General features: G+C 39.7%; 1 protein-coding gene across 9 annotated transcripts in view; it reads right to left on the reverse strand.

The window, feature by feature from the left end:
- Positions 1-22,064, reverse strand: part of CCSER2 (coiled-coil serine rich protein 2) — a 57,447-nt gene extending 35,383 nt beyond the window's left edge. For 4 of the 9 annotated variants that reach the window (XM_035137664.3, XM_035137671.3, XM_088670187.1 and 1 more), the window contains exons 1-3: positions 21,812-22,064; positions 11,243-12,697; positions 8,649-8,851 (exon numbers count right to left, since the gene is read on the reverse strand). In XM_035137664.3, the coding sequence (XP_034993555.3) occupies positions 8,649-8,851; positions 11,243-12,650 (1,611 nt within the window). In that variant the 5' untranslated portion in view covers positions 12,651-12,697; positions 21,812-22,064. Of the gene's footprint in view, positions 1-8,648; positions 8,852-11,242; positions 12,698-20,676; positions 20,741-21,811 lie in introns of all 9 variants that reach the window. The other 5 variants (XM_035137670.3, XM_035137672.3, XM_088670185.1 and 2 more) reach the window with 2 other exon arrangements.
- Positions 22,065-24,407: the final 2,343 nt, after the last annotated feature.

Consider the following 24,407-nt stretch of genomic DNA (forward strand, 5'->3'; position numbering starts at 1 on the left):
TGGACAAAATTAGGATCCCTACAAGGTGGAGGTTCCCCCAGCCTGCTCTAAAGTGGTTATTAAATATAGTTACCAAGTAAACTTATAATTTTATCAATCTTAGTAAGTCTATTACATTAAAAAAATCTTAGCTGAAAATTACTCTGTCATTAAAAACAGCACAAATATATCTGTCAAAAGAAACCGAGAGTCCCTGTATCTCAGTAAATACCTTGCAGTAAAAAAAAAAACCTAGCCTAATTCTGATATTTAACTTCCTCATCATTAAAATTAAGAAAATGAAACAACATGGGAAACAAACTGATAGAGAACAATATGAACTTAGAAACATCTGAGCGGTGTAATCCCTGTTACTATTCCATTGGTCATGCCATAGTGTCAAGCTTAGTGATATCCTGCACACAAATAAATGAAGAATTGGCAGACAAGGTTTTGTTCTCCCCATTGCCTTACAACCATTACCTGAAACAAGTCAGAAAGTTACAGAAAAGTAAGCCTTGACTAGCAATCCCAACAGTGATATTCTCTTTCTCAAAAAGGAGGGGGGCAACTAGACTGATTTTGATATATAGAATTTTATGTTGTTATGTTTTGAGCTATCATCACACAATTTAACTCCCACCCAGGTAACACAATTAGCACAATGTAACAGCATTCATACCTTTAAGAATGAAAAAAGGAAGATGATTAAGTGTAAAAATGCTCCACAACTTAGGCTTACTATTACAGCTACCATAGAAACCATGTGGTAAGTCAGGGAGTCCTTCTAACCTTAATCAACTAGCTGTCCAATCAGGAAGCAGGAACCACTGACATTGCCTTAACATCTCCAGTCTCCCTGAAGCCAACTAAACAATCACATAGGTCAGTATGCCTGTTGTCATGGTTACAAAGAAGTGCTACTATTAGCATTTGAAGCTAATAGTAGCTTCCCCTCCATCATCTTATTGACTCAGGCAAGCAAGAAAAAAAAATCAAAACAAAAACATCTATGAAGTATTTGCTGAAGTAAATATTGGAGAATAATTTATTTGGACAAAAAATGTCTCTTCCAATATAACAAATTTAATTCATTTAGACTACGCAAACACCAAAAAATAGGGAGATTTAGCACACATTTGCTCTCCATGGTAGCTATGCATGTGAAGGCAATAACTAAACACAATAATAATTCATCTGTAATAACAAGCATTCATATTGCTTGTAATGCTGTTATCAAAAATATTAGCACATGCTCATTTTTTAACAAATTAAAAGAACTCATCAGATTTCTATCCTCTGCACTATAATGTGATTCCATTTCTTCAAGAAACATTTTACTCTCCCCGCCCATCCTACAAGAATGAGTGCATGAAGTTCAATTTTTTTTTACATGTTTAGAACATACGGATAAAAGGGTATGTCTCTAGCACATATGGAATTAAAATTAAAGGCATGCTTTTGCAAAGTTTCCCTGGTTCTTTTCAAAAACACTTGTGAAGGAGAACTTTCCACTGGCTTCTGCCCACAGAATTTGTACTGAAACCTCAACCTCCATCTCTACATTTTTATACTAGTTCTGTATGGAGTGTGTGAACTGGAATGGTTTCTATCAATATGGTACTTTTCACTAGCTTGTAAGATTTCAACATATAGATCAGTGCCAACTAAAGCAGTATTACTCATTCCTCGAGTTCTCGTCTACTTTGATTCCTCCCACATTTCTCTTTATAGGCTCATATTTGCTCAGCGTGGCAGGGCGTGCCTTCTACAACCCTCTATTTTATTTTGTTGCCAAAGGGAATCACCAAGCTTTGATAAGTTTGGAAACAAAATGCAGACTGGTAAAGCAGTTTTGGTTTTGAACAGCAACAAACCAACACCATTACTCTGAAAGAATCTGGGAAGCAGTCCCACATTCAACATGAAAATATAGATAATCTGGTTAAACAACGTTCGTTAGCATCTCTCAAGATTTTGGAGTAATATAATCAAGCTCTTTAAAACCAAATTCGAGAATGAATGCATACATACTACATACTAGAGGAGATTTTAAAAAAAGAAAAATGAGGACAGCTATCCTGTGTATAACGTCTGTGAGAAGAATGGAAAACAGCACTTACAATGCTGTCTTTGTTTTACATATTATAATATCTAAGGCCCAAGTTTAATGAACAGACTGAGATGACAAGCATGTTCATAGATTACCGGTATCTTTTTTTTAAAAAAAAAAAGCATTAGCATTACTGACATAAAATGCACATTTACCACCACTACTAAGGGATATACTTAGTTCATAGCACACCCATTTCCTGAAATGCACAAAAATATACCAGGAATACAACTATAGTTTGATAACATCCTGTAAGGCAGGGGCAGGCAGACTTTAGATCTTGCTTGGTATTTTCTTTAAAAACAACAATAAACAGACTAGAATTACTATGGTTCAAAGATGCATCTTATGTTATGAAACAAGAGACCTCAAGTATGCCTTCCTAACAGTTAAGGCATAACTAATCTGTGTTATGTGGTACTGAGTGTGTACCCTTTCCTTGCTGGTGGATAAAATCAATGCCTACATAGTCCAGCATTCTTCAGAAAAATCGCAGCTGCCTGTAGTTGTTACTAACTGTTAGGTGGTCAACCAGAAATTGCCCAACAGTCTACCAGTGGCACAAAATCTACTCTTTGCTCCCCCAGCAGCAACCCCAACCCCCAAATACTTAATTTAATACTTGCCTCTTCAAACAACTTTCAGGAAACCTATAGCACATACTATATAACACACACCTATAGCACACACTAGATACATAGGGTGGAGTTCAATATAGTGAACTCAGCTAGACTGATAAAGACAAAGCGATTTACCATATTTTTCGCTCCATAGACCGCACCTGACCATAGGACGCACCTAGTTTTTAGAGGAGGAAAACAAGGGAAAAAATTTTTTGCGTCCTTGAATTGTTCTAGGCATAGCAGCCAACTCCTAGAGGCTTAGGTGCCTTTGGCCCCCCCCCCATTAAATATTTGAGGAAGTTTCTTTTGCAAAGGGGGAAGCTCCATTTTTTTAAGGATCAGCTCAAAGTTGTGCAGCTTTTTTTGCAAATGGGAAAAGCCCCGTTTTTTGGGGGGGGGGTCAGCTCCATTTTTTAGAATCAGCTCAAAGTTGCAACAGCTCTGCAACTTCTCTAGGAAAGGGACCCATTTCTACAGTTTCCAGACGGATAATCTAATCAGCCAGTCACATGTCTCCCTCTGCAGACAACAATTGAGGCCTAGGCAAGGGGCCGGGAAGGGAGCTGGCTCTCTTATCTCCCTCCCAGATCTCTTGCAATCAGCTGCTCAGTGGGTTCCTTTCTCTTTCCCTCTTGTTAGCCTTTAGCTCTTTTTTTTTTTTTAAAAAAAGCACAATCTGCCTTTAGCCCCTGGGCAATTCAGCTCCAGGGACCACGCATTCGCTCCATAAGTCACACAGACATTTCCTCTTACTTTTTAGGAGGAAAAACTGCATCTTATGGAATGAAAAATACACTATATATGTTGTATGTGTGATATAACATGCTGCCACCAGATGGCAATGTAGTGTCCTGTTTTTCTCTACCTGTTTTCCCTGTTTAAACTTACGCTTTAAACTGAAACACTTCTTTGATGTGTCTAGATCAGGCATCCCCAAACCTCAGCCCTCCAGATGTTTTGGACTACAATTCCCATCATCCCTGACCACTGGTCCTGTTAGCTAGGGATCATGGAAGTTATAGGCCAAAACATCTGGAGGGCCGCAGTTTGGGGATGCCTGGTCTAGATCCAGCCAGTGTTAAGGGGGGTATGTAAGAGCAAAATGAAGTCTACTTGTACAACAGGACTCCCCCCCCTTGTGTAACACCACACCACCTAAATGGGGGGGGCATTTTAGGGAGTGTGAGGAGCGCACAGGGAGAGGGGAGAAAGTCCCATTGCATTAGCAAACCTTGCTCCACCTATTCAAAACCTTAGTTGAATTGAACCCAGAAAGCTGGGAACAGAAACATGAACATGATCTAGGACATCAGCAAAACCAAAACTTGCTTCACAACAAAATCACAGAAAGGAAATATTAAATTTTAAGTTCCTTTGAGCAGCTTTAAAAAAAATATTAATACTAACAATACGTTTGCTTATGCAAAGTTTAGCAGCTTATTACAAAACACTTAATAATCTGCTAATATAGAAGTATTAAAATTTGCATTATGAGAAGTATTCTCTACTTATAAATTAAATGGAAAACAAAGGTACTGAAAATGCAATTTGTTATATAGAATGGGAGCAAAATATGCAGAGCAAATATTTAAATATGTAAATTCACAAAGTCAAGCAAAGAACACATAGTAAATTTACATGATTAAATTTCATGGTATGAAAAGCAAAACTAAATTAGTGAACACCTTGCCGTGGGCTGGCAGGGCAGAACTGTATAAATAAATAAATAAATAATGACACCTTAAAAATAGTACAATAGCTGCAAATAGCTACTATCACCAGATATAAAATATAGGCAGGGTCATTTAAGTGGAACTAACACCATATTTATGATACTTTGTACCTGGTAAGTTTTTCTGAATTTTACTCATTGGAAAGCTATGGCAAGCTAACGTCTGTGCAAATAATTAGATATGTATAGCATAGACACTTTCACTATGGCAAATGAAAGTAGATACACTTACAGATGCTGATATTTGCATTTAATAATGTATTTTTATATTCAATTACATAAAGGATAAAGGAGGCACCCTGAAAGCTGTCTACCTGACATGATTTGAAGGATGTTTAAACCAATAGATTATGCTCTTATACTGCCATCTAGCCTCCATTCATGAAGTTACCAAGAAGTGCACTAGATATTCAGCACCCCAGAGAATTCAACCAACTTTACAGAGAGAGTTAGATTATATGTTTATTTTTAAGGCATTCTTCAAATGGAGAGAGCTACTATCATTAATGACTTTGTCAAGCTAAAGGAAGGCTTTCATTGGAATGGCATAGGGCCTTAGCCCTATGCTGTTCAACATTTTTTGCAAATGACTTTGTCAAAGTAGAGGGAAAGCTTATCAAATATGCAGCTTGCATTTAGCTTGGTTGGAACAATGGACCCAAACCAACATGATAAAATTTAGCAGAGATAAAAATAAAATCCTGCATTTAGGTACCAAGAATCAAATACACAAATATAGGAAGGGAATAAACCTAGCTTTGCAGCAGAACTTTGAAAAGATTTCCCTAAATTAGTCACAAGATAAAGCTGAACTAGCAGTTCTAAGAGGTTGGTAAAATAACAAATGCAATCTCTGGCAGCATTGACAGAAACACACACTATTCTCTGCTAAGCAGACCAGATCTGAAGTACTGTGCTCAGCTCTGGACACTGCCTTTTAAGGAGGACATTGACAATCTGCAGCATGTCCAGAGGAAGGTGACCAGGATGGTGAAGAATCTAGAAACTAAATCACATGAGGAACAGCTGGATACGTGTAGCTGGCGAGAAACAGGATGGTGATATTGTCATTCAGAAGGTAGAGCAGGCCACCTCTCTGTTACACTCTAGGACAAGACTAGAACTGGAATGGAAATGGAAACCAAGTTTTAGCTAAAAAATGTAAAAAGAGCCTTGCTTGATCAGGCCAAAGGCCCATCTAGTCCAGCATCTTGTTCTCCTAGTGGCCAACCTGTTGCCTTTGGGGAGCTGGCAAGCAGCACCAGAGTGTAAACAGGACCATTAGAGAAACTTCCTAACAGTAAGAGCTGTTCAACAATGTAAGAGCCTACCTCAGGAGGGGGTGGGCTCTACTTTAATGAAGATATTTAAGCAAAGGCTGGACAACCGTCTATCAGGGGTGCAATAGCTGCATTGAAGATCCTGCCACAGGGCAAGAGGTTGGATTAAATGAACTCCATGATCCGTTCCAAATCTAGGATTAAATGCCTGCATTTTTTCATACAGCTTACACATTTTGATTACAAATATTTATGAACAAGTCAGTAATTGTGGTTTTACTACAAAAATCTATAGGTTTCACAAAAAGAAAGATACGTTCTCGAAGGAGATAAATACTTAAGCAATAAATTTATTCTCTTTGATCTCTACAAGAGGGAGTTTCAACTGAACAAGAGCTCTAGGAATTTTACGCAGCCTTACAGAAATGCAGTTGTGGTTAGCCAAATAAAGACCTCCAGTTGCCTGGGAAACCAAACTAATCTTGCTAGACTCGAGAATTTCAATATATACTTTCAAAATGAAATATATTTTAGGCATAATGACTATCAAACAAATCTTGAAGCTACATTTATCTGAATTTCTCTCTTGCCTGATCTTCGGAGTTCAGAGCAGGTTACACATATATTTATTGTGCTAAAAATATAAAGGTGATTTCAGATTTCTTTAAGTAAAGCAGCAGCAGCAAAACAGACTGGGAGGCAGTGAAAGCACTGCTAAAAGAAGGACAGGGGGATTCATAAAGAAAATTAATTTCTTTTTGTCTGTCTTCAAGTACAGAACATTTTTTCCCTACATCATTATATTTGAAAGATATTTATCCAGAATTTGTCCTTCTGAAAAAATCAAAAGAATTTATACAGGCAACACATCTAGCAGTCTTTATAAGTAATCTAAATCAGAGTTTAACAATGTGGCTAAGTGAAATGAATTATATTAAAGTTGAAAGCTATTTTTTTACTTTTCACCAGTATCATCATTGCCAGTTTTGTTTTAAATATTTTCTTTGATGATTAGCCAAAGGCAGCTACAACACAGCCCATCTGCAACTTCAAGCAGATCATTCAATTGCAGCTAGAAGCTCTTCTGTGGTAAGAGGACACAAGCACAGTGCTTTATGCAGCAGCTGTAACCACAGAATGCAAGGAGATAACCACTAAAAAGCAAATGCAGGAAGCAATTGGAAGTTGTGCAATTTTTCACAGTAGGATCTCAGAACCCCGCTTTAGAAGAGCTATTCAGAGTTGCATTTGCTTTTACACTAAATTACAATTCTCAACCTAGACAATCCAAATTCAGCACCCTATGTAAGTTATACAAACTGAACAAAAGCACATTTTCTGGATTATGTAAAACCATTCTGCTCTCCAAACAATGAAGCCCACCTCCAGGCATGGGAAATTTTAGCCATTTCTTCAGTTTCTGAAATATCAGCTGGCATTGCCCACAAACATTTCAGCATATCCTTGCAGCAATAAGGGCTAGAAGTTTGAGAAGTTTATTTTAAAAAAATATTCTTCCTAAATTCTAAACCCAATACCACATTCTATCTATCCCAACAACAGAAGCAACTGCTACTGCGGGAAGTGTTTCTTAATGGAAATAATTCTGCAGTACCTGTTCTGACCAAAAGCTTTTATTTCTGTTTCATTTTCATGTAAGTGAGGACCACTAGTTGAAGAGTTTGATAAATGCAGACAATCATTCACGAAGATATAAAATATCCTCTGCATCATATATTACTTTGCTACATTTATGAATACATACTTCAGGTGACTAAACTACCGTGAGGCCTCCCAGGGAAAAAGATGGGGTACAGATAAATGAAAACTTGCAGCTCTGATTCCAACTATTTCCAGTCTACAATTCCAGATTTTAAATTAACATGCTACTGTTCTATTGGTTATGACTTTAAAAACTGAATTTCAGCAAGGTAAGACTGCAATTTACATGGGGGTTACATTCTAGGCATTGTGCCTAAAGCCAAAATTGCATGTAGTTAAAACATTGGGTTCAATGGAGCAGTGTTTCTCAACCAGTGTGCCTCCAGATGTTTTGGGACTACAACTCCCATCATTCCTGACCACTGGTCTTGCTAGCTAGGGATGATGGGAGTTGTAGTCCCAAAACATCTGGAGGCACACTGGTTGAGAAACACTGCAATGGAGGGTGGGATTACCCAAGTCATTTTCCCAAGAACCCCAACCCCCCCTTAAAAAAAGTGTCACACCCATAAAGCTGAATGCACCTTTGTTAAGAGTACACGTTGCAGGTTTACTGTATCAAATTGCAAGCAAGAACTTGTTTCTACATCATTTCATGATTTAAAGCAGATAGTCAGCAAAAAAAGAAAAAATTTCACGGTCCTCAAATATAATTATGATATTGGAATTGTAATAAATGTGATATCAGAAGTCTTGGCGTTTGAGCATAATACAAAATATTGCAATATATTTATTATATTCAGTGTTAGCTGCCCTGAGACCAGAAGTGTGTTGCCTATTTACAAAGGAAGCCATACTCCCTTTAAGTTAAACTCTGTTAAACTCTGTTTAACTTAAACTCTGTTAAACTCTGTTTAACTTAAATAAAAACTGTTTATTTAGTTTATTTAGTTAAATATACACAAGCATTTTACCTCCTGTGTCACTGGGAGACTAAACAAGCCAAAGCTTGGTTCATCATGTGCAAACCCAAACTAAGAGCAGAAACCAAGGTCTGTCAAATCAGCACAAGCTCAGGTTGCGCGTAATGTCAAACTAGGAACAGGGGAGCAGAACAGCAAAGCATTCATCTTCATTAAAGCACTCTTGTTTTAAGACTACAATTTAAGGTTGCAGGTGAACTAGGCTATTTGTGAGCCTTGCAGAAAGTTAACTGCTTTTGAATACTATCCCAATAATAATAAACAAGTTATACTTACTATACTATTCATTTCTGAAGAATCATAACTTCCACATGGATGGACACTTCCAATGGGCTCCAACCCTTCTTCATCCCACATATAGGTTCCATCGGAGCTATCAGATGGAGAAAGCTCAAAGGAAGAGCCAGCTCTGTAGTCCATGTCAGAGGAAATCACATTGCTCCCAGCAGGATGTTTTGCACTTTCACTCTTGTCATCTACTATTTAAATAAAAGCAAAAGCAAGAAGTTAACACTATACACAAACTCTCAAGATTTGCAATTTACATGCTGCATTACCCTGTTTCTCATATTTTAAGACATACCCATAAAATAAGCCATACTAGGATTTTTAAGCATTCAAGGAATATAAGACATACCCCGAAAATAAGACATAGTGATAGGTGCAGCAGCAATGCCGGCCGCGACAGGAGGAGAAGGAAAAAAATAAGACATCCCTTGAAAATAAGCCATAGTGTGTTTTTTTGAGGAAAAAATAAATATAAGACATGTCTTATAATATGAGAAACACGGTACCTACATGCAGTTATCAAGAGTCGCCTCAGTTTCTCTCTCTGTAATATTTCTAGTACGGTAAATATTCTAATGCAAATAGTTTAAGAGTTTTGTAAAGCAGGTCAACCAGCAACGTTACAAACATATTCAAGAATGGCAAGCTCACAATACTTTGTAACTTAGCTAAGCTACATAGTTCTTTCCTGTTGATATTCATAATTACTATTTTTATTTTTATTAACCTTCACCCCAATATTTCTGGATGGGTTACAACAATTAAAACACAATATTAACATTGGATGCTGAGAAAGTGGACCTATTCATGAGTTCCAGTAAGAATTGGCAGATTAGCAAATACTGTACTGTTGTTCAGAACCTCCTCCCAAACTAGATGGAACCTCATGTTGCAAACATTTTATATGTTCCACTGGAGTAAGCAGAAGCCAATTGTTTCCCCTTTTCAAATTTCAGACGCAACCAAGGAGAAGAAACAGGACTCTTGCTGTTGTTGGAATAAAGATACAGATGACCTCTTATATTCTGATCACAACTACAAGTATTCCCTCTGTCAACACTTTCTAAGAAATTGTTCAATTTATAAAGCAAACATACCAAAACCTACTGATATTAATTTACTTCCATGTGTACATGCTTAGGATCACAGCTCAAGCCATAGTTTGACAGTGTTTTATAGCAGACATGTCCAACAGGTAGATCATGATCTACCAGTAGATCACTGGATCATTGAGTACCAGTAGATCACTGAGTAAGTACCAGATCACTGGTAGATCACTGCTCATCCCAAAGAAGCTCAACAACTTTGGCTTCCCTCAAAAAAGCTCAACAACTTTGCCCTCCTAAAAAATGGGGCTTTCCTCCTCCCTAAAAAAAAGCTTAACAACGCACCCAAAAAGGGGGTAGATCACTGCCAGCTTTCAACTCTGTGAGTAGATCGCAGTCTCTTGGGAGTTGGCCACCCCTGTTTTATAGTATAAACTATTTTTCTTTTGGTGCTAAACATGGCTAAGAGAACATGAGGCAAGACTTTAACTTTCTAAAATTAGCCCTTCCAGAACAGACATAACTGATAAAGGGTGGTATATAAATAAAATAAAATAAATAAATAATAACAATGATAGCTTGCCATAGTTTCTTCTGCCACAAATGTTAGACTGTCACACCTAAACTGCTTCTTATATGTCGCAGTTTAAAGCTTACTAATAAACTCCATAGACTTCAGTAGCTACAAGTTAGGCATTTGCTTTTAACTCTTCCATCAAATTAAAGAGGACTTAAACTATGCTCAAATTTGGCTAGATCCGGCACATTATTTTAACACAGAATTTGCATCTGCACACTGTCCACTAGCATGATGGCACTAAGAATCCAGGAAGATGAACAGCAATCAATGGTAGAACAGCTTCATAGTTACCTTGTTTGAGGAGACGTAGTAATTAGCTTCTTGGTGGGACCATTAGGACAATTAAAAATAGTTTTGTAATAGAGCCAAGTTTCTTAGTGCCACTGTATATAGAACTAGTTAATAATGTGTTTGTGGACAAAACGCATTGGGGAAAACATCCTCCAGAGCATCTAAGTCCAAGAAATAACTTGTTTTTTCCTCTAAAACTGGCTGCGCATGTATCCTACTCTTTAAACACACATAAAAAAGCTAATAAAATTTTGAACAATCAACAAAACCTATTGGTAGACTTCTTCACATATTTGTTATTTATAATCTAACCAAAAATTTTAACAAAATAAAAAAATTCCTTCAGTAGCACCTTAAAGACCAACTAAGTTTATATTTTGGTATGAGCTTTCGTGTGCATGCACACTTCTTCAGATACACGCATGCACACGAAAGCGTGCATGCACACGAAAGCTCATACCAAAATATAAACTTAGTTGGTCTTTAAGGTGCTACTGAAGGAATTTTTTATTTTTTTATTTTTTTATTTTGCTTCGACTCAGACCAACACGGCTACCTACCTGTAACAAAAATTTTAATGCACACTATTAGGTGACAAAATAGTAGTGGCAATACTGTAAGAGCTTAGGTTCCCATTTTCAAAGAAAAACATAACATATATTTACCAGACACACGTATATTCAGCCATTCATCAGAATTACAGTTGGATCTTTCACTTTTCTTAAGAGACAAAATCTGATCTAGTGGTATTCCATTGCCATGCTCCAGCTCTTGAACAGAAACTACTTCTTCTTGAATTGTTATTGGTCGGTTGGGATCTTCTAGATCTATGAAGTCATCACTAAAGTCTTCGCTCAGATCATTTTTCTCAGAAGAGGACAAGGAAGATATAGATATTTCATCAACATCGCCATCCATGCTAATAATTTTATCTGCATTATTTTGTACAGTTTCTCCATCTTCAGTTCTTTCACTGTTTTGCATTCTTTTTGCATCAACTCCTCCACTGTTATTTGTTGAAATCAAGTCTTCTGTGCAGTTTTCGGTATCTTTACTTGTGCTGCCATCCACAGGGATCTTTCTTCCCAAATGTTGGTTGCTAGGCTTCAATAAAGATGGACGGGCTGTTCTAAATCTGAGAGAAGGTGCATCCCCAGAGCCATTGGATAGTGGTTGTTTTTTCAAACCAGGGGGAGCTAAAGCAGCATATGATCTAGAAAACCCATATCTTAATGGTTCATTGCCATTGGGCATATCCAACTGCCGTGCACTTCTTGACAATAGATTTGACCTCTGAGATGTTCTAATAGTTAAGTGTTGGTTTTGATAAGGCCTTGTAAGATCCACAGCTCTGTTAAAAGAGTGTGACCTGGTTATGGTTGCAGGGGGCAAGATAGAGCTTTGAATGGAATGTGAAAAGCTTTGTGACCTAACCATTTTTTCACAAGATGATTTATCATTGTCGGTCAATTTTGCCAGACTCTCCCCTGAGCTGCTCCTGGTGGCAGTAGAATTACCTCTATTCCTCTGCAAGCCTATAGTTGAACGGTTCCCACAAATTCCATTCAAGTGTGATTTTGGAGCATGAAGACCAGAAAATGAAGTTCTGCCTAACAAGGAACTTTTAGTGTACTTAGCAGAACTAGACAGCCCAGGCAAAGCCTTTTGGTTTAATTCTTCGGTAGGTGACACAAACATGCTGTTTTGCTTAGCTAGTTTTGAGAAGGTGTTGCTTGAACCCACCCTGAGCACTTCTTTACCAACTGCTCCTTCAGATTGAGGGCACTTTCCAGAATCTGTCAGCCTTTCATTGGAATTATGACTAGAGTCAGATTCACTGCTGACCTGATCGCCCAGTTGGTATTTATTTGATTTTCGCCAGTTAAAAGAGAAGGAAGACATACGAATAGTGCCATTGTGCTTGCCAAATTTTTTGTCAATGCTCCGAGTATTCCCTGATAAATTAACAGCTGTCCCATTTGGGATGGTCTGTAGCATATTTCCAGCAGGTTTTGTTCCATACTTTGGTAACCTGGAAACCAATGATGTCCTGATATGACTTTTCTCTTCCATTAGCTATAGTCCTTCCATGAGATATTGTCCTTTAACATTACTTGACTCTAGAAAGAGAAGAGAAAAAGATGAAAATGTTAACTGCACAACCTTGATTATAGACTGTACACCATATATTATATAAATCTGATCTGACATCCTTAAAGGAGCAACTATCTGTAACTCAAATACATTTACAATGAATAAAATGTGCTTACACAAGAACAAGTATTTCAGAAAGAGACCCAAGTAAATCTGCCAAATGCAATTTTACCACAGTTATGCTAGAAAAGGGGAGAAGACAGATGTAGGAACTAGTTCATGATTATAATAATGTTGGGAAAGGGTAATGATCTGGAGATAAATCTGAAGTAAACATGGGAGGTTTCATCAAAATGCATCATATATCCAACTTCTTCAGAAGCCATTCTGTGGGCTGCTGCCAATACAAATCATTGACCAAGGAATATTTCCAAATGTCATGTTAATATCAAGTGTTGTCACCAAGTAAGCTCAAGAGTCCACACTGATGCATGTACGGTAGCTGTTATCTCAAGATTATATTTTGTATTTCCAAGAACACCACAGCAACAGTTACAATTTATCCACACAATATCTAAGCTGTTGAGAGCACAGGCGGAAAGATAGAAACACTTTCATTAAAAGGAAGCCAAACATTGCGCAGGATCAGCTGTTCCATTTGAAAGAGAATAAAGGAATTCCTATGAATACAAGCCCAGAACATGATGTATGAGGTGGCAACACTGATCTAATCTACCAATATTCTTGTAAAGTATTAATTCCATATATTGAAAATGGCTTGAAACTGTGGAGGGCCTTATCGGTAGTGTCACCCACCCTGTGGAATGGCCTCCCATCAGATGTCAAGGAGATGGGTAATAACCTTCAGGAGACATCTGAAGGCAGCCCTGTTTAGGGAATCTTTTTAAGGTTTAATGTTTTTTTTTTTGTACGCAAATGGGTAAAATACTATTGGTGTTCAGTGAGCATGTCATGAGAAGCTTGGGTACCATACCTGATAAGTTTTTAACTACTGTTTGTAACTGCAAAACTAAGGAGACAACAAAATGGAAGCATTTTACTCTTAAGCATTTCAATCATGTTAACATGCATGCATAAAATTTCATTTTTGGACTTTGAATTCTACATTTTTTTATTTGTTTACACAAGAGTTCAGGGCATACTATGAACCGTAACATAATTACTGCGGGGTGTATCAAAACTACACATACATCAAGTATAATAAAATAAAACTGCCCTAGCAAGTAGCTTGGGCTGCTTCATGCTTGAGGCATTGCCAGCATTTTTTACATCTGAAACAGCTAAATTATATCTTTCATATCTAATAAGTAAAACTCCTTATAGTGGTAACTTGCTACCTTTGACTTCATTTCACTTAGATTAGTAATTTTTGAAATAGAAATGGGTCACCCAAAGCTCTATAAATCCTTATCAGCTTTGACCATAAGCTCTTATAGCAACTGTATAAAAATCAACTGCTACAGGAAAACATTTATAGCAAAAGCAGATAATAGGTATCAAATAACCTTGATGCATTGCTTTATGCATTCCATTATACATTAAAAATATAAATATTAAAGAAGGCTATGGTTTACAAATAGCTTACAGTAACAACTGAATAGTTAAATCAATCTCCAACCAATGTATGTACTCTACCGTAGTTTCCAGCTAGTTATGACCTACATTCCTTCATGAGAAATGTAGGTCACATGAAAAAGCCATATTTTCAATGTAGCACTGTAAAAACTGATATAGACAAGATTCATTCATCTCCTCCTCCAGTCAGCAAGACAGTAACTCTTTCTCCATCCTGCTACAGTCAGTTACCTATGCTGGGTGCACCTCAAGTATAATTTGGGAAGGAAAGATGCAGTCACCATACCAGAGCAGCACCGGGAGATAGGTCATAAACTTATCAGAATGGAATGTTTACTCAACTTTAGCCACCAGGTGTATAAATAATTCCAAGCATGCTGTTGACCAAAATTAACCATCTAAATTAAAAATCACTATTATGATTGCCTGGGAAGTTGATCCCATACAAATATAATCTGGCTAAGTTTATGCCTGTTTGTTTTTAATTTGATACAAAGAAACAAACAATTATTAAGTGAAGCTTTAACACTCCTATCCTTCACTACTCACTATTGTGCTTATTTGGTTGGTAGTGCTTGCATTGTTAAAGCGCTCTGATAACAGACTTGAACATAGAGAGGGGAAGATATTTTTTTTAAAAAAGTGAATCATTATTTTTGTGTTATGAGGCATAATGTAGTTCTGAGACCAGTGTGTAATGTGTTACTGATACATATTTTACAATGGGAACATGGGAAACAAGTCTACTGGCTATTCCACAATCCTTTGCAAAGGAGAAACACAAAGAAAAACTAAAGAATATTTGCAGCATTCTGTAATCAAGCCAGGTACAATAACTACAATATTGTTTGCTGTTGACACGTGCACGGTAAGTTTAATTATGAGATGGGGAAAAGTGTTCCAGCATTAGCTAAACCCAATTAGTCTTTGCTGGAATGCAACAGAGAGAGAGCACTTACTTTTTTTTAATGGACTACTGAATCCTAGCACGTATAATTTGACACATGTAAACATCCACTTGCCTGGTAATCTCAGTGTGCCATCTATGATCAACAAAAACATTCAACATCTGTGATGAAGAACAACAGTTGACCAGGCAGGGAATCTTTATAAATTTATACTGAATATAGCAGTGTAAGATTGGAATTATTAAAAAATATGGATTAACCAGCATCTTTACTGACCAAATTCAATACACGGTTAGGTTTATTGAATACAACTGCACCAACTATGTCTACTAAACATTTTGGATAAAACAATCTGACCAACATTTAGCATCTTTAAAAGGTAAAGGTAAAGCGACCCCTGACTATCAGGTCCAGTCATGTCCGACTCTGGGGTTGCGGCGCTCATCTAGTTCTATAGGCCGAGGGAGCCAGCATTTGTCCGCAGACAGCTTCCGGGTCATGTGGCCAGCATGACAAAGCTGCTTCTGGCGAACCAGAGCAGCGCACGGAAATGCCGTTTACCTTCCCGCCGGAAGTATTTATCTACTTGCACTTTGATGTGCTTTCGAACAACTGAACCAACTATGTCTACTAAACATTTTGGATAAAACAATCTGACCAACATTAAGCATCTTTAGGTACTATTAATTTGAATGGGAGAGTCAGGCAACTGCTGAAATCCTCCAGCAGCAGGCATAAATCCATTTAACTTTAGCTGGATCATGCTCTATGTTTATAGGCGTTGAGAGTCGTCCCCCACCATTAACCAGGAACTACCAATAAGCCTGTGAGAAAGTGATTTTATAACTTTCACTGGCATTCACAAGAGCAGAGTAGCCCTTAACTTTTGTACATTGTTTGTTTGCCTAAGTTTATAGACTGAATGCTGATAAGATTGTGGTAGTGTGGACAGGCAGTTCATTTCCAAGAATTTGTGAAGTAGCTTGTTCTGGATGAGGTAGTACTCCTTTTGCAGTGGCATGTATGTAGCTTTGGGGCACACCTTAACCCCATGCTGTCAATGGAGGCTCAGGGGGCCTTGGAGTACCTATTTCCAGATGTGGCTCACCAGCTAAAGCTGTTCCTGAACTGATGGTTTGCCATGAATACCATATACTCTGGTGACCTCGTATTTTGATTACTGCAACTCTAAGTGGTGTTGACCATGAAAATGGTCCAGAAGCTGCAGCAAGTATATAATGCTGCTGCCTGGTTATTAACTGGGAAAGTAAGATGGGAGCATAGAACAATGCTCTTAAAACCATTGTAATACCGTGTTTCTCATATTATAAGACACGTCTTATATTTATTTTTTCCTCAAAAAAACACACTATGGCTTATTTTCAAGGGATGTCTTATTTTTTTCCTCCTCCTCCTGCCGCGGCCGGCATTGCTGCTGCTCCTATCACTATGTCTTATTTTCGGGGTATGGCTTATATTCCTTGAATGCTTAAAAATCCTGCTATGGCTTATTTTATGGGGATGCCTTAAAATATGAGAAACAGGGTAGCTGCCTGTGGGCTGCTGGGCCTTAATGACTTGGAGTCTAGACATCTGCTGGAACACCTCCTTGATACAAGACAACTCAGTCAACAAAAAGCAGGGGGTTCTGCTTGTGGCCCCCACTAAAACTCATAGCTCAGGACATACAACAGGGCATTTTTCACGGTGGTGCCCTAACTTGAAAACCCTCTTCCCAAAATTGTTTCTCCTATGTCCTTTGAAGGCAGTCTTATTTCAAATTTGGAAGATACATAAGCACTTAAATATATATGAAGGGTTCTCCAAAACACCAGCCAAGAACCCAATAGTTTGTAATGTTTTATATTAGCATTTTTCCAAAGGGAACCCTGAACAGGCTTATCATATTATGATCAGAAAACTGAGACACTCAGTCACTAACCATCAAGCAGCTTAGCTTCCAGACAGAATCAGTTACTTCTCATTCACTTTTGTTACAAATGTATTATGTCAACAGGGTTTTAAAAAAAGCTTTTAAGGTGTTGTAGGACAGCTTGTAAAATAATTACACGTTGTCTCCATCTTCTCACTTATGTTGCTCATTGACACACCTGGGCAATATTGTAAGATTTGGTTACAAGGACTGTCTTGTGCTACATTTGACACTGCTTTGGACCAAATGGGCCTTAATTCTGCCCAATTAGGAATCATTTGAAGCAATGCAGAACTCATTACCATTGACAAAATTATTTCTTACAGCACCTGGTATTTCTTGATTTGCATTCATTTTCTCTTCAATATCAGATCAGCAGCACCCTTTGCTAATGGTACTTAGATAAAATATATACTCCGATACATTTCTGCAGTAGATATCAATTATACAGAGATCTACTGTGGCCAGCTAGCAAGGGAGAGGAGGATCTCACAATCTGTAGAGATTCCTTACACTTATAGTGAGGAACCTTTTGCCCATCTCCCAAAAATACCTTTTCAAGAGTTGTACACACATGGCTTTCCTCATGCTGCCTGAACATATTCACAGAAGCAGAACTGAGCACAAAGAAACTAAACCTGGATTGTGGGCAACAGGGAACATATTGCATTGGCACAGCTAACCTCCACTCCATAAGGAATGCTCAAAGACAACAAACAGTTGCTGTCTTGTCCTGAAAAAAGGTGATGAGAGAAAGGAAACTGAGTTCCTCATGAATATTTGGGTTGCATATTATGTTCTCTTTTACTAGATTCCAAGTGCTAGACTGAATCCTAGCACTAGCCTTTAAGGCAACCTTTCTCAACCTTAGGTCTCCAGATGTTGTTGGAATACAATTCCCATCATCTGTAGCTAGCAATACCAGTGGTCAAACAACATCTGGGGAGCCAAGGTTGAGAAAGGCTGCTTTGTGACACAACCCTTTTTTCTTTTTAAATTTCATTTCTTTCGTTCATTTTTTTTGTTACTATTGCTATTAGAATTTTACAGCCAAATGTTATTAATGTACTACATTCTGAGAAATGTGAATGCTCATCTCATGAAGGAACTTGCCAAGAACTGCAAGGAAACAGATGACACTGCAAATCATTAGAAAGATAGTAATGATACTAGCCTTAAAAGAGGCTAACGGGCAGCCCAGATTCCATCTGCAACTTCTTCTGTTTGATCCTCTGAAGAAAAGACACAACAATCTCAACTACAACCTTTATTTCTAGGGACCAAATAAAGACTTCCATATCACTAATACAAGAGGTATGCCCTCTTAGCATAATGATTTCTGAAGGGATCCGAACACTTCTAAAATAATTCTTAACTTTCCTAGAAATATTAAAGATTAACATTGTTTTGAAGACCACTACTTCAAAACCTATACTCAGCAACATTAACAGCATTTCTTATGGGCAACAATGAAAAAACTAGGACCTAGGTGGCGCTGTGGGTTAAACTGCAGAGTCTAGGGCAGGCATCCCCAAACTGCGGCCCTCCAGATGTTTTTGGCCTAGCTAAGAGGACTAGTGGTCAGGGATGATGGGAATTGCAGTCAAAACATCTGGAGGGCCGAAGTTTGGGGATGCCTGGTCTAGGGTTTGCTGATCAGAAGGTCGGTGGTTTGAATCCCTGCAATGGGGTGAGCTCCCATTGCTCGGTCCCAGCTCTTGCCCACCTAGCAGTTCGAAAGCACATCAAAGTGCAAGTAGATAAATAGGGACCACTCTGGCGGGAAGGTAAACAGTATTTCCGTGTGCTGCTCTGGTTCGCCAGAAGCAGCTTTGTCATGCTGGCCACATGACCCGGAAGCTGCCTGCGGACAAACGTTGGCTCCCTCGGCCTATAGCGCGAGATGAGCGCCGCAACCCCAGAGTCAGACACAACTGGACCTGATGGTCGGGGGCCCCTTTACCTTTACCTTACCCTATTTGCCACTAAGAAAAAGTGGGTGGAATTCAACACAATGTTAAGCAGATTGTTTTGTCAGCACAAGTATTTCTATTTGCCCAACTGAGCAACTTCCCCTCTCCTCCCACTGCATGCTGTTTCGGGGGCTTTCCCAGACCTCCAGTGTAAATTGGGGGAGCAGAGGGGGAGTCCTGCTGCATTAGTGGGAGTCATTGCACTGACCTACTAGCAGATCAGGGGTTAGCTGAATCCAGCTCAGTATTATTAATAACGTAACTTAAGGAAACTACTGTTTGTGAATAGTAAGAATCTAACTATGCTGTTACCTTCTGAATATAACATTAAATAAATTAAATTTAGTATTTGCAATTGCTTTTAACAATTGTGTAATGATTGTCATTACTGCTTATCATTACCTGGCAGCACAGACCACACCCAGGGAGACAAGACTCTCATCTCAGGAACCAGAAACCCTTTAAAGAACTATAACCCAATCTATGCTGAATGAGTCACCGACCCATCCAACCAATTTCAATAGGCTTTGGTGTACCTAACTCTGCAGAGGAACAGGCTGTTAGTCTTGTACAATTTCTAATCATTTACTTATCCAACAATAATTTTAAAAATACATACTTAAGACAAACAAGGAGATCCAATTACACAGAGAGACTCTATATATGGACAAAATCCTCCCTCTCTAGTTTCAGAAAGTTGAAATCAACTCCAACTATGTACTAGCGCCAAATGGGAGTGCAGGAAGCTTTTGTATGGATGAGCCCTTAGAGATTACAGTTGAATGTCAATCCACTGTGAGAAACCTGAGAGACTGCTCACCAGATTACCAAAGAGAAGTTTCTCCTCTTTTAAGACCCGCAAAAGAGATAAAATCATATTGCCTTCTACAACCCTATCATACACCCAAGCATAACATTTTTGCTAATTATTAATAACCCACACCACAGTTTGTGCTTTCAAATGTAAACTGGCAAACCATGGTTTAGAATTGCTTATTTGTTTTCATTTACAGTACTGTTTAGCACTTATCTTCATAAGTTCACTCCCAGCTCCACAAATCATCAACAAACTACATTTATGGCTGTAGCTCAGTCTCAAGAGGCTGTTGCACTGTGAACTCATATTTAATGGCAACTACAGCTGGGACAAGCTTTCCAGTGCAAACCAGTTTAAAACAATGTTTGTATATCCCAAAACACAAAGTCAGTGAGCAAACATGGGTTCAGATGTAAAAACAACCCATGAATTGCATGTCAGCTGAATTCAGCCTCCATCTCTCCCAAATGGATTGAATTGTTTGATGCCTGTCTGACCCCTCTCCTTATACCAGCTGTCAGGAAGCAGAAGGGACAAGACAGCAGAGGACAACAAGGGAAAAGGAGCTAGTCATACAAAACCATTCAAAATAATTTGAATGTGTGAAAGAGTAACCATGAATGTTGTTATCCTCAAGTTTCAGAAATGCTCTCAAATGGACTAAATGGTGAACTTATCTTCCAACTATTTGGAGAAAATTAAAATACTGTTGATTATTAGTTCAACATCACGTTCCATTTGCAAAGTGCTTTACAAACATTGTGTCTTTTATCCTCACAATAGCAGTAGGAGAGAATGGGCTGAGAAGTGATGACTTGCCCAAGGTCAGAGAGCTTCAAAGTCTGAAACATAAGAAAACAAAGAAAGACACTCAATATTACCTTCCCTGACAGGACAAGCTTATAATGAGTCATTGTATGTTTGAAAGAACGATAAACACAGTAGCACTCCTTCAGTTACCAGCCCAGGTACAGAAGCAGCAGCCTTTGTCTATTTTTAAGCAATATGGAGATGTCATCCGGCCTTTAGCCGGAAGATGTGTTACCCGGTCACACACACATATACATACACTTCTCAAATACTGCCCCCACCCTAGCATAAAAAGGACACCCCTACAGGAACACTAGTGGGCATGAAACACTCAAGCCAGCAAAGGTAGATTGAGAAAGGCCTGCAGTTAGGACGAGTGCTCAACTCCTGCCAGGTGTCCCCAGCATCTCTTTTCAAGGCCTGGGCTGAATCCAGGAACACATGCTGTAGGCAACCATGAGCAAGCACAAACTGAATTTCCCTCACCCTGCATAAACTAGGGGGTCCCCAAAAAGCTCAGGGACAAGGCTTCCCGGGCAGAGCCAGGGCGTTTCTCCGAGCAGATTTGAGCCCAGGCATCTCTCTCCCTCCCTCCATCAACCGGAGGGTTAGCAAATCTGTTCCCCGACGCAGCAGTTAAGTCCGCCCTCCCCGCTCTCTCTCCAAGACACGACACGAGCATCTCCTAAGCCTGGTTTTTCTTTAAGGGGAGATAGAGAGCTGGCTAGTGGTCACGACGGTGATGCAGCATCTTCGACTCCAGCAGTTAGTCACACGGCCGTGCAGCCAATCGCGCCCACCGAAGAACCACGAGATTCGCAGATGGGAGGGGGGGGAGAGAAGAGAGGTCAGAAGCCCTCCCCGCTCGGGGGAGAGAGAGAGAGAGAGAGATGGGACGAAGGTACCAGCTGTCCGCTGACTCAGCCCACGAGCGGGGAGGCCCCTCTCTGCCCCACCAACCTTACGATGCGAGAGAGGATGTTGGAAAGGGCATAGGGAGGGGGGGCACAACCAGAGACCCGGCTCCTTCCTCCTCGACCCCCGCCCGTCCTTTCAGCCGGCTCCTTACTCTCCATCTCAAGACACCCGCGGCTGACACTCACCCAAGGGCGAGGCGGGGAGGGAGGAGCAGCGCCTTGCAGGTGGCGGGTGGGCCTCGCCCGGCGTCCCTCAGCGTACCGGCAGTGTTGGGAGGGGGGATAGCGGTCGCAGCCTCGGTCGCGCTCTCTCTCTCCCTCTCCCTCACTCGCTCGCTCGCAGCCGGCCAGCGTCCTCCGAGAAACCCGCCTCCCTTCATGCACACGCCCCGGAACTCGCAGCCGGCCTCCTGCCCCATCCGCTGAGGCGGCGGCGGCTGACAGCTGACGCTGACGTAATGCGGCATGCAGTGCGCACGCGTGTTGTTGCCGCCGCCGAGCGCCGCCGAGCGCCGCTTCGCTTTGTCGGCCTGCGCCCTTCCTCCCCCCCCGCCCCGCCTCTTCTTCTATCACTTGTCTCGCGCTGCACAGTTACTGGGCAGGGAGTGCACGCGCCGCTCGTGCTTCGGCCCAATCCCAACGTTCCGAAGGTGGAAACCCCGCCCCCTTCCCCGCGACAACGGCTTTTCCCGCCCAAATTCAAACCGGCGACCGTAGCGTTTGTCCGGTGCCTTGATCCAAAAGTCCATAGGATCATAAGAGTTGAAAGGGACCCCCAGTGCCATCTAGTCCAACCCCCTGCAAGGCAGGAATCTCAACTAGCTAGTGCTTACATGACACAGATGATGGCCGTCCAACCTGTTAGCTGGGATACAGAGTAGATGCGTTGAAATTAATGGCAATGGTTAATCTAATCCATTAATTCCAATGGGTCCACTCGTGAGTAAAAGTTGGTGTACAATCCAATAACCATTTGCTTTGTGAGGGATGAGAAATTCCCCCAGCTAGCTGCAAAACATAAAGTTGTCTAATTTATAGTGGCCTTATATACATCACACCCGAAAAGGACACCGTTATAATTTTTCTGTTAGTTTTCAGGTTCAGACCCAAATTTAGAGAGATAAATCGTTATCATTTAAATAGAAATATATTTCACCTTAGGAAGGCAGCGCCTTGTGCTTCCTTCTCAATCTGTCCAAACAATGCTTGATGGGGACCCAAAGCCCACCTTTATCTTTAAACCAGGCTTGGTAGCTCTTCAGAAAGAAGGCTCCTTTAAATAGAGGGCTACTCTAAAGTAATGACCCACTCCACTTTTGCCTACCTACACTCATACTCTGCGTCCTCCAAAGCCTTTTGCTTTTTCATAGGACATTAAACCAGGAAGGGAATAATTATTTCCTCAAGCCTTTTAAGCCTTCCTCTTAAGCAGCTTTCACCTAGGAAGTGAGCATTTATTACCTACAAACCCCAAAATCAGGGATCCCCTTATAACAGGTGCCCAAGTTTTGTAATCATTTTGTAGTTATTTGTAGGGCCCCCATGTTTTGTAGCACCCCACGAAGGGAGCAACAGACACTCAAACCCAGGGGTGATGGGGTCCCCCCAAACCCAACACTGCCAGTCTGCTTGAAACTGGTAGCGAAAACCCTGCATTTTGCAGCACCCCATATGTGTTTGGAACATTTAAACTGATAATTTGGTTTTGTTAATCAAAATTCACAATTCACGAAGGAATTGTTAAAAAATAAGGATAAGTCAATATCTAAGATGTATAAACTATTGTTGGAATGGGAAACAAAGGATGAAATGGTGAAATCAGCAATAATTTGTTGGGCAAGAGATGTGGGTCACAATATATTAATGGACCTGTGGGAAACAGGGTTGAAATTTACAGCTTGCTATGCTTTGAAGGAAACGTATATGATACCAAGTAAATTAGCAAAAATGTGTAAGTCAGAGTCAGGTAATTGTTGGAAATGCAAGGATATGCACGGAACTTTCTGTCATGTGGTGGAGTAGCAAGGAAAATTGGGAAATGATTCATAATGAGTTGAAAAAAAAAGTTTTAAAAGTCTAGTCCCAAGAAGCCAAATGTTTTCCTTCTAGGTATAAATCTCTTCTCTTTCTTTCGCTCTCAGCCCTAGACCCGGAACTGCAGTTTTTATTGTTTCTTTTCACATAGTGATCTGGATTGCATCATCCTTATCTGGCGAGTATTTTATCTACCCTGTTCTCTGATCTGGTTTTCTTATTTTAACAATTGGCTCCCATTTGGGCACATCACCTGACATTCTGAGCTCTTAATACTCATTTGTCAAGAGCAAGACTCTGGCTCCATACTGTCTTAAGGTAAACCCACCATTATAGTCCTATTGACAGAAAACTGATAGCAAAACCCATAAGAGTTGAATTGTATGTGATTTTTTTTCAACATTATATGATGCCAGAAGAAGTATAGATATAGAGAGAGGGTGGGGGGAGAGAGTCCAGTAGCACCTTACAGACCAGCTAAGTTTGTTCTTGGTATGAGCTTTCGTGTTCACTACACAGATATATTTTGCAGAGGTTGTAAGATACACAAATACATATAGCAGGATTTCTGCCTCCCATCTTTGCACATAGGGCCCGATCCATTCTAACTTAAGATAAATATCACTAAATTGCCTGATTGATTTCACTGGAACTGTTGTATGATTAACTTTCTCTTAATTTGGTGCCAAACAAATTGATTCTTCTAAAATCTTTTTTTCTTCCATCTTCCCTCTTAAAATACATTTTA

The sequence above is a fragment of the Zootoca vivipara genome, chromosome 5, assembly GCF_965207765.1.
Source record: "Zootoca vivipara chromosome 5, rZooViv2.hap1.1, whole genome shotgun sequence".
NCBI lineage: Eukaryota > Metazoa > Chordata > Lepidosauria > Squamata > Lacertidae > Zootoca > Zootoca vivipara.